The sequence below is a fragment of the Canis lupus genome, chromosome 27 (genome assembly GCF_003254725.2).
Source record: "Canis lupus dingo isolate Sandy chromosome 27, ASM325472v2, whole genome shotgun sequence".
In the NCBI taxonomy this organism is placed as follows: Eukaryota; Metazoa; Chordata; class Mammalia; order Carnivora; family Canidae; genus Canis; species Canis lupus.
In genome coordinates, this window is record NC_064269.1 from 42,107,255 (window position 1) to 42,118,881 (window position 11,627).

The window sequence follows — 11,627 nt, forward strand, 5'->3', positions numbered from 1 at the left end:
ATCCCTGGGTGGCGCAGCGGTTTGGTGCCTGCCTTTGGCCCGGGGCACGATCCTGGAGAACCGGGATCGAGTCCCACGTCGGGCTCCCTGCATGGAGCCTGCTTCTCCCTCTGCCTATGTCTCTGCCTCTCTCTCTCTCTGTGTGACTATCATGAATAAATAAATAAAATCTTTAAAAAAAAAAAAGAAACTATAAATGGTAGAAATCAATATAGGAGCTAGCAATGTGCTGCTGCTATGTATTAACCAGCCTAATGTCTCAGTTATAAGCACATTGATCTGATCTCCACTAATTGCTACATGTGTTCATTCAAAATATGCTTGAAGGCTCTAAGTACACGTGCTGCCAAAGCAAGTACTTTGAAGGCTCTTAAATGGCAGCATTTTTAAATGAAAAAAAAAAAAAAGACTGTCAATTTTGTTGATTATTTTTATTTTTTAGAATTTTTTAAAAGATTTTGTTTATTTACTTTAGAGAGAGAGTGATAGCATGCCTAAGCAGAGTGGAGGGGCAGAGGGAGAAGAAGCAGATTCCTCACTGAGCAGGGAGCCAGGGAGCCAGATATGGGGCTTGATCTCAGGACCCTGAGATCATGACCTGAGCCAAAGACAGATAGATGCCCAACCAACTGAGCCACTCTGGCATCCCTTTTATTTTTAAGTAATATCTACACTCAATGTGGGGCTCTAACTCACAACCCTAGATCAAGAGTCACAAGCTCTACCAACTGAGCTAGCCAAGAGACCCTATTTTTTTTTAAGCTCACTCTATGCCTAACGTGGGTCTTGAACTCATGACCCAGAAAATTTCTGTTGATTATTTTTCAAATAGAAATCAAAATTGATGCCATTATTCCAGTTAGTAATATGAACATCCAGAACACCCACAGGAGCAACTTGCTCAGTTTTTGGAAAACAATACTTTTAGGAGGCATGTGTTAAGGGAGTATGGCATACTTCTGGTTCAAGTACAAGCTTGCGGATAATGAAGCTAAGTTTATCCACGCAGTGTCTTTTCTAGAGTGTTTATGCTATAGCTGTGGTGTCAGGAGATGCACTCTACACTTCTCTGGGGATTCTCTTGCTTTCACTACAACAGAGCAATCACCAAAGCAGTGCCTCTGCTAAGCTAAGAGATATGCATAGTCATTTGTGTTATGACTCTTGAGACAAACTTCTAACACTGAAAAGAAAAATAAAATTACAAAAGAAACTTTATGAACATCAGTATATTCTAACACTACTTAGCATTGCTCATGGCATGTGATGCTTAGAACTTGGACAATGTGAAATAAATGTTTGATAAAAAATGAATTTTAAAGTTAGTTGAAAAAAAAGTCCTTTTACTTATGTCTTCAAGAAATATTCTAATTCATCACCCCTCACTTTTGGGCTTTTCGAAGTAGGTAGAAATTAGATACTATTTTATAGTTGGATGGATATGGAAAATAACGAAGAAGCTGATAAAAGATAACTGCCTATGAGAAATAAATTGACCAGAAGTTACTGTAAACCTAAAATCATTTTTTAAAGAAAAAACTTTTAGTTTAAAACTGTGGATATACCTTTCACAAAATAGTACCTACTCTACTGGTGTACATACAACCAGAGATGACAGAGACCTCTGCTGTTTTCTCATTTATTTTTTCTGTCAGTTATAAGCTTAAATGGGACAATGTTTCAAACTATACTATAGTATCATGTATATCACAGAGCAGACCTTTAATTCTGTTGGCCAAGATTAGTCAGTCTGAGATCATTATTCTGTATTGGAAAAGCTGGAAGCAGTGATTTTTAAATACATTCTTAAATTTGAACTTACTGTACTGATAATCCTCTTATCAAACCACATTTGAGAGACAAACGATGATCTTAGCACCTCCAAGATGGTACATTTTCCCATCATACATTCAATTATGTTTTGCTAACTAGAACTCTTATGCCTGTCAATCAAAATTTATTTTATTATATACTTCTGGAATAGTTTCTGTGGTGATTCCCTGTCATAATTGCCAGTAAACATCTTGGATTCGACAAATAATGTCCTTTATTTCGTCTATAAAGAATATAAGAATATTAGCTACATAATCTTGGCTACCTTTGTTCCTACTTTCATATGTAAATTTTCTTTTAGTTGATCAGTTTTGCATTAGTTGGCTTTCTATTCTTTGTCTCACTGACCAGTTTAAGGTTTAAGGTGACTCTAATCCAAATTGCAGGTAGCCCCTCAATTTCACCCTAGTCTTTACCACCTGTAAATATTTACTAAGTGCCTACTATGTACTCATTCTGTACATAAAAAAGGGACTGAGCAACAAGAATAAATGGTTAACCACTCCCCTTTCAAATGAGCATTCATAATCTGTTGAAGGAAAAGTTTATAACCTTTTTGGAGGGAAATTTTGCAGCCTCCACTAAAATTATTATTATTATTTAATATTTTATTTATTCACTCCTCTTATTCATGATAGACACACACACAGAGAGAGAGAGAGAGAGAGAGAGAGAGAGGCAGAGACACAGGCAGAGGGAGAAGCAGAGCCCGATGCAGGACTCGATCCCGAGACCCCAGGATCATCACACCCCGAGCGGAAGGCAGGTGCCAAACTGCAGAGCCACCCAGGCATCTCGCCTCCACTAAAATTAAACTCCGCATCAGGCATCCCTAGGTGGCTCATTGGTTTAGCACCTGCCTTTGGCCCAGGGCGTGATCCTGGAGTCTTGGGATCAAGTCCCGTGTCAGGCTCCCTGCAGAGAGCTTGCTTCTCCCTCTGCTTGTGTCTCTGCCTCTCTCTGTGTGTCTCTCACGAATAAATAAATAAAATCTTAAAAAAAAAAATTGGTTCAAATTTTTTTCAACAAATGGTTCTAGGGTAACTAGATACAAACAGATGCATTTGGATCCCTACCTCACAGCATACACAAAATGAATCAAAGGCCTAAATATAAGAGCTAAAGCTTTAAAAACCTTAGAAGAACACATCCAACTAAATCTTTATAAACTTGGGCTAGGCAATGACTGCTTAGGTACAACACCAAAAACAAAAGGGATAGAAAGAAAAATTAACAAATTGGACTATATCAAAATAAAATACATTTGCACTTCAAATGACACCGTCAAGAAATGAAAAGGCAATCCACTGAGGTAATATTTATAAATCATTTATCTGATAGGGAATTATATCTAGAATACCTATAAAGAACTCTTACAACTAAGTAATAAAAAGAAAACCCAACTTAAAAATGGGCAAACGAAGATATTTCTCTAAAAATATAGGAATAATCAATAAACACATTAAAAAAAAGCTCAATTATTCACCATTAAGGAAATGCAAATCAAAGGCACAATGAGATGCTATTTCACATCCACTAGGATGGCTATAACCAAAAGGAAAGACCATAATAAGTCATGGTGAGAATGTAGAGAAACTGGAACCTTAACACATCACTAGGAGGAATGTAAAATGTTGCAGCTATTTTGGAAACCAAATCCACTAGTTCATCAAGTTGTGAAACACAGAGTTACCATATGACCCAACAACTCCACTTAGGCACATATGCAAAAGAAATTAAAATATATGAGCACACAAACACTTGGACACTAATGTTCATAGCAGCATTATTCAAAATAGCCAAAAAGTGGAACAACTTGGCATGTTAACCTGCACCACTGACTGACCACATACCCTCCAATCAATGGCCAGCAGTCTGGCTTTCACTACTATGGTATTTCCATAAGTCTGCCAAGAATTTTTCAGTCAAAATGCCAGTTCATTTAGTGTTTTTAGGGAGAATTTCCAAGCCCGTGAGTGGATTCTGAAGAAATCCATGGGAGGAGTTGATTAGTTTGTATTTGGTGAAAAGGAGTCATCAGATTTCATTGTCTAAACTGATTCCGGTGTCATGTGAGGGGGGTGCAGTGGCTATTCTTAAAGTAAACATCTCTAAGTCAATAAACAAATCAATTCACCTTGTCCCAATCCTAAATGTCAATTTTGGAAGGCAGTGTTTTCGCATATACTGAGACACCAAGAACGCCTCTGGCTGGAACAAAACATGGTTTCTGGGAAAAGGCACAGGAAGATCGAATTAGAACTGCCAGAAAAGACTCCTTTGAAACCTATCCTTCCTCATCTGAGGACAAATGTTAGTATTCTAGGCTCGGCTGTCTTTTACTTGAATGACTGCCACAATCTGGAACTAACTTAATTGAAGCTAGAGAATGAAAATCCATTTCCTAAGAGGCCTATTTCGTGGACCTATTTCTTTCCTTCAGAAAGAAGGGAGAATTGTTTGTGGGAGAGAGGCAATGAGAAGGAAAAGTCGGTAACTGACTTAATCATTCATTTGGCCCCAAATAATGCAGCAAGGAAAATTACTTTATTTATTTATTTTTATTTTTATTTATTTATGATAGTCATACAGAGAGAGAGAGAGAGAGGCAGAGACACAGGCAGAGGGAGAAGCAGGCTCCATGCACCAGGAGCCCGATGTGGGATTCGATCCCGGGTCTCCAGGATCGCGCCCTGGGCCAAAGGCAGGCGCTAAACCGCTGCGCCACCCAGGGATCCCGGAAAATTACTTTAGAGTGAACTCTTCTTCATCTTGCATGTTCCACAGAACAAAGGCAAAAACATTCTTTTGAGTGAACCAAACAGAAAGGACATTTTAAATGTATAATTTGAAGTAAATTCATTTCTTCTTTCTAGTTTTAAAAAGGGATGTTACTCAGAATCTAAGATCATTCTACCTTTCGCCTGATTCTCCTTTCCTCAGGGTTACATTTCTCTCATCAGGAATATTTCTTATTTCCCTTCTATTTCTTGGGTAAAGATGTTTGCCTAATAATACCAAAGAAATATTTCCACTCCCTTTCCATCGGATGAAATTAAATGTCTGATTTCTTCAACTGCTCATACTAAAAATAATTAGAATATAATCAGTACCCATTGTTATCATTTATTTGTAAAAATAGCATCCAGAATACTCAGAACAGATATTTCGATAATACATGGTGGGGGGGAAAGAAGGGAGAGGAGACTAGATCCCAAAAGCCTGGATTTTACTTCTAAACTTTTACTTTTGATGGTATCATTTACTCATCATGTGATCTTAGGTGTATCACATCCTTTCTCATTCTTAGCTTCACCATCTATAAAATGAAGATAACAACACCAGCCCCTGTTTTCTTTTGAGCTATGAAGCTCAATAGATCAAATGAGTGAAACACTATGAAGGCTGCAAAGGACACCCAAATGTAAGCCTTATTACTGATCATTTTATCTTCACATCTTCCCTTTTAAAACAACACAGCCCAAGAACTTTACTCAGCAAAGAAACTCCTGTTTTGTCTCTAGCTCATATGGCATTGCCCTAACAAAATTACACTGCTTCAATAGGGAAACAAATCAATCTTCTATTAAATTGGTTGCATTCTAAAACATAAAATCAAAGGCAAACTATAGATGTACCAAAGTTTCTTCCTGAAAAGCTGAATAGCAAGATCTATCCTTCTAGAAGCCTGTCTGAAAAATAATCCTTGTTTTCTTCTCACAGTGCTACTTTCTATACTTTAATTACCACAGGAAAAAAACTTACAGGAACTATAATTCATATTCTAAAAATATATCTTGTCAGTGATGAAAGTAGACATCAGAGTGTACAGTATTATATTTTGTACTAAAACTCAAAACCACCTAATTTTAAGAATAGGAAAGGAATATTTAAGGATTATTTATTTAACAGGGACGCCTCAGTGGCTCAGTGGTTGAGCATTTGCCTTTGGCTCAGGGCATGATCCCGTAATTTCGGGATCGAGTCCCACATCAGGCTCCCTGCGTGGAGCCTGCTTCTCCCTCTGCCTATGTCTCTGCCTCTCTGTGTGTTTCTCATGAATAAATAAATAAAATCTTTAAAAAAAATTATTTAACAGAATATCTTTAGAAGGCCCTGAAGATTAAAAAAAAAAAAAAAAAAAAAAAAAAAGAAGGCCCTGAAGATGCTCATCAATGAATGAACTAGGTGACATGGAGAGACATACTTTTCACTCAATACCACTTTGTATCTTTTGAAATTTGAGCCATGTGCTGTTAAAAATAAGTATATTTATCATTTTATTAATTCGTTACAATCACTGAGGGAATCGAAAGAAGCCCTCATTTTTCAAAGGAGAAAATTGAAGCCAAAGAAGTAGATGAGCTGCTCAAGATCACACTGCCAGAGAATGAAAAAGCTGGGACCAGAACTCAGGAACCCGGTGTAAGTTTCCAGTGTCTCTCACAATGCCATGTGGTAAAACAGCAAATGCCATCTTATGAACAATAAAAGTATTACTGTAACTCTCAGGGGTTCTGGGGACTCACATGACACAGTACTCATCATTCATGTTTTCACAGAAGTTCTAAAGCAGAGAGTCAGGGATAGCAATCCTCATCATTGAACCCTCATGGCAGGTATTAAAGTGAGTAAATAAAGACAGCACATCAATCAGCATGTGGATAGGGCGTCTTCGCTCAAGCATAAGTGGGTTTAAGCCTTAAGCAGGCCAGGAAAATTTTGCAGCCTGCATTATTACTGACAGTAAGGATGTCTGATGAGGCTGAATAGATTTAGTAGACAAAAGAGCTTATTTCTAGTGAATTGATTTGGAGGAAATAAGGCAAAAGCAGACTATAGAAAATTCTAGTTTGAAAGAAGCCATAATAATTCCACTCTTCTCAAACAGGAGAAGGAAGGGAATTAGCAAGGCCCCTTCTAGTCCTAAAGTCGTCAAATGCGGAGAAGCAAGGCAACTTCAACTCTGCCTCTAAGTAATTCAAGCACACTTTTCCCCTTGGTAAGAACAAACGTTAGCATTTTCTTTTCATGGACCCAAATGCAGGGGAAATGGCAGAGTCTCCACAGGAAAGAATAAGCGAAGTCAGATGTAAAAACTATTCCAAAAAATGTCTGAGTCTGTCTGCTTAGAACAGAAGGATCCCAGAAAAAAGAAAATGTACTGCATGGGATTACTCTTTCTAGGTCTGTATGTAGCTTTCACATTTGGAGAAATAAGTGGATGTTTGATGTTATCAGTTTTTGGTATTTGCCAAACATACTGCAGTCATGGGTTAGTTACTCTGAGTCTATTTAAGCACCGGTCTAAGTCTCTATTTGCCAACAATTAGTTGTCTGATGAAACATTCAAAAAGGAGAGAGGGCAGTGCAGTAGATTAAGTGGATGACTCTTGGTTTCGGCTTAGGTCGTGTTCTCAGGGAAGGTCATGGGATAGAACTCAGCATTGGACTCTGTACTCAGCAGGGAATCTGCTTCAGGATTCTCACCCTCTGCCCCTCCCCCTGCTCACTCTTGCACACTTTCTCTCTCCCTCAAATAAATAAATCTTCAAAAAAAAAGAGAGAAGAGGGGACCTGGGTGGCTCAGTGGTTGAGTCTACCTTTGGCTTAGGTCGTGATCCAGGGGTCCTGGGATAGAGTTCTAAACTGGGCTCCCAAAAATAAAAAATAAAAAAAATAAACTGGGCTCCCCACAGGGAGCCTGCTTCTCCCTCTGCCTGTGTCTCTGCCTCTCTCTCTCTCTCTCTCACATGAATAAATAAATAAAATCTTTTAAAAAAAGACAGAGAACATGAGAGAGGATAACAAGCCTAGTCAGTACATAACCTCCAGTTACTATAACTGTTCATATTTCTAAAGAGAAAGCATGGTATATGGATAAACCACAGACCAGGGCTTAGTCAACTGGGTCACAAGGTCACATCATACAGAGAAATGTCTCATTATAATTTCAATTCTCTATCAGGAAAAAAGGCTAGACAAAGTTCAAGTTCTAGCACTAGCCAAGCACAGTCAGCTCTAGGAAATCTATAATATAAAATGCCTAGCTTTGACAAAGGTCCTGAGAGTATTGTTTTTTAAACTCCATCCCCAGGGACACCCGGGTGGCTCAGCGGTTGAGTGTCTGCCTTCAGCTCAGAGGATGATCCCGGGGTCCAGGATTGAGTCCCACCTCGGGCTCCTTGTGGGGAACCTGCTTCTCCCTCTGCCTATGTCTCTGCCTGTCTCTGTCTCTCATGAATAAGTAAATAAATAAACCTTTAAAAACATAAATTCCACCTCCAATTTTCAGTAAATATTGCAGACAGGAAAAATATTTCAAGTTTGTTAGTAATTTTTCCACTTCATTGAAAAGAAATCTGTCTTGTGGTAAAACAGTCAAAGGAAACACAGTAGAATTCAAATGAAAAAAATCACAAGAAACTTAAAAGTCAGATGTTATACTTCACATTAAAAGGTATTAATACCAAAAACTCTATTGATGTATTTCATCGAAAACATTAAGCACACAACCTGAGGACAAAGTAGAAGAGACACTCCACCCCTTCTCAGCAAGAACTGGGTTAAACAGTGATAGAAACTGCACTTAATATTACCTGGGGCAGGAGAAACATTTGGTGACTCACACTCTCCTTTGTCAATTTTTAAATCAAAGAGCTCTTTTCTTTGGGAAGAAAGGGAAAACTTTAAAATTATCCCTTTAAATTTCAGGTGCAATAAACTAAACTATTCCCTTTTGGTCAGCTCAGTTTTAAAGTCAAGTCAATGCCTCTCCCCGCTCCCCAAAATCATGAGTTCTATATCAAACATCTGGTACCCAAGAAATTTATTGCCATAAATTCAATTAATTTATCAAATGCCCACACTGAACATATACCATCTGAATTCCACAAAGATGCTGAATTTTCACTTTACCTCCTCCTAGCACTTCCATATTCCTACCGGTAAATGTGGGTTATTTTCCTCTCAACCAGAAAAAAGAAAGTGCAGTGAACAAATCTTTCGGATTGCAGCTATCACATAAATAAAATCTGACCAAAGGGGAAAATGGGTGTCTCTATCCCTTACGCCTCCTTGGAATGTTTTTAAGTGGTTTAGAATTGTTTAAATATCTGCTCATCTAAATATCAGACTAAATCCTTACAAGCTACATCTTTTTTTTTTTTTAAGGTTTTATGTATTTATTCATGAGACACAGAGAGAGGCAGAGACACAGGCCGAGGGAGAAGCAGGCCCCCCGTGGGGAGCCCGATCACGCCCTGAGCCACCCGGGCGCCCCAACGAGCTACGCCCACATTTGCCGCGGCAGTGGGACAAGCGGGGAATCCTGCCGGCGAGGGCGAGTTCAAGCCTCAGTGCCAGAGTCTGAAGCCAATGGTGTCGGGCCGCTCCCCCTGAACTTTTAAGTAGCCTAGCTAACAAGAAATGGCCAGACCGAGATTTCAGATGGTTTTATTTCCCAGGCTCTCCCTCTGGCGGAGGCAGGAAAGAGGCGCAGCGCAGAGGCAGAGGAGCACGCGCAAGGCGTAGGGCACCGAGCAAACAAGACGAACCATCCTACTCGGAGAGAGGATTCCTACAGAGCAGACAAGCGGAGAACAGGGCTGCACTGTGAGCCCTCGACTCTGCTCCAGAAGTCAGCGTCGCCCGCCAACAGCAGTGGCATCGGAGCCGACGGGGAAGCGTCGCCCACGGCCCGGGGGCCGCACCGTGGGCCGCACCGCATCGCAAGGGCCTCCCCGCCGGCGGCACCGTGAGGAGCAGCGCTGACGCGTCCCGAGTAAGCCAGGCCCGCAGACCGCACCGCAAGCTCCGAACCGAGACTCCGAGACTCTCCCAAGCAAGGACCTGACCCCCAGGTCCGCCCGCAGAGGCGCCGCCTCCTCCCATCTCCTACCGCGCGGGCGGCAGGGCGTCCTCCACCGCGGGCTGGGGGACCGAACTCGCCGCCCGCCGCCGAACCCGAATCCGTCCCTCCCCGAACCCGCGCCAGCTCCTCAGAGCTCCCAGGGCGGACCGCCGCGGTCTCTCTCCGTCCCTCCGCCCCGCCCGAGACGACACCCGCCACCACCCCTCTCGGACCTGTCCCCGCGGGGTCCGAGCCGGCAGCGCGACGCCTCCATCCCCGCGGCTCAGGAAGTGGCTACCGAGGCCAGAAGCCCCGAGGCCGCCGCTCGGGGGGCGAGCCGGACTGGCGGCGTGGCCCCGCCCCCTGGCAACCGCACCCCGCACTGTTGCCTCCGCCTATTGGTCGTCGCGCTCGCCACCCGCCTCTCATTGGCTACTGCTGCCGCCCGGCGATGCTGGAGCGTTTCCAGGGGGCGGGGGCGCCTGCGCGCGAAGGCGGGTGACGCGCTCGGTAGGGCTGGGTCGCTGGAGAGCGTCTCGGGGATGGGACGGAGGGCGGAGGGATGTGTTCGCGCCGGCTGCGTGGGCTCCCAGCGGCCGGGAAGTCGGTCCGTCGGAGGAGCGGCCCGTCCCCCCCAGCGGCCACCCACCGAGCGGCCTCCGAGCGGCCCCCGAGCGGCCCCGAGACCACCCAGAGCGCTGCAAGAGGTCTGTAAGGTTAGGACGCACGGACCCCTGCCGGCTGCCTCCCGGTGCGGCCCCTCCCGACACCGGAGCCTTCCGGGAACCGCCTGTACCCCCTCCAGCAGCCATCCCCCGTTAAGTGCATCTTTCATAGTTATCTGGTCTCGCTGTGCCACTGCACGAAACTCCCTCAGCCTCCGCCGCTCCAGCCCACGCTCTTAGCGCGTTGCGAGACCAACTGCAGACTCTAAGGACTTTCCCCATTTACCTCTGCGGCCTGCGCACCATCTTCAAACATCCATATCCCATGGGATCTAAATATGTACTCTCGTTTCCAGTAAATCTTGTCGCCATTTCCTTTCTCACCACCAATTTACACATATCATTATAACCCCTACAAAACATCCTGGCAAAAGTTATCGCATGTTGTGTTTATAGCATTCCAAGGCCAGCTGTTTCCACATTGGGTGTTTGCTTAAGAGGCACAGAACTTGGCACAAGCTGGGAAAGCAGAGCATCGCCTCCATGTGTCAGCCTCCACTCACTGTGTGACCCTAAACATGGTTCATTATCTGGGCTTCAGATTCCCATCTGTAAAATAAACAGAATAATCCCTGCTTGTTTAGCTCTGGCTACGCCAAACACAGAGTAGGTTCTTCAAACTGAATGGAGGCAGGTGAGAGAGATGCTGCCTGTATAGGTGAAAGGGCACAGGAGGCAATTTTTGACTGGGCAGTCCTGCATTAGTAAGTAGTCTTCTCTGAAAAGTTTCCATATTTAATCACATTTTAAACTGTCACTATAAGAAATCATTTTCCCAGCCTACCCAATTTGATATTTACAGATTTCTCTGAATGGAAATAAACCATAACAGAGCAGACCCAAGTGACCTATGTCTCCTTATCACCCCTGATCCCACTATCTTCACTAAAACGGAGCTTGACCTTTTAGCAGACGGGCAAGGTTGCAGAGGTGGCGGCTCAACTGGAGTCAGAGTCCGCTTTTATTTTTCCCCATCCATCACGTCATAAAGGAAGCTGCGGCTGAACTTGACACAGAGCTGGTACTCAAAAATGTGCAATGAATTAGTTTGAATGTGTGATTAGAGGATTAATGAGCAGTGGTTTAAAAAAAACAACAACAACAACAATGAAGAAAGACCTTTTGTGGAGAAGGCAGTATTGCTGCATGATCAGTAATCAGAAGCAGGGCTCTCTAAAACCTTTCTGCAAAAAAAAATAAAAATAAAAATAAAAAAA

The 11,627-nt window shown here is 42.7% G+C and overlaps 1 protein-coding gene across 5 annotated transcripts in view; it reads right to left on the bottom strand.

Moving 5' to 3' along the window:
* The window catches only part of TULP3 (TUB like protein 3), a 65,953-nt gene extending 55,884 nt beyond the window's left edge, over positions 1–10,069 (bottom strand). For 4 of the 5 annotated variants that reach the window (XR_007406315.1, XM_025461817.3, XM_049102341.1 and 1 more), the window contains exon 1: positions 9,919–10,069. Coding sequence is in view for 3 of the 5 variants with exons in the window: in XM_025461817.3 (XP_025317602.1) it covers positions 9,919–9,959 (41 nt within the window). In the remaining 2 variants the exon portion in view is untranslated. The remainder of the gene's footprint in view (positions 1–9,918) is intronic. The other variant, XM_025461818.3, reaches the window with a different exon arrangement.
* Between the last annotated feature and the right edge of the window lie 1,558 nt (positions 10,070–11,627).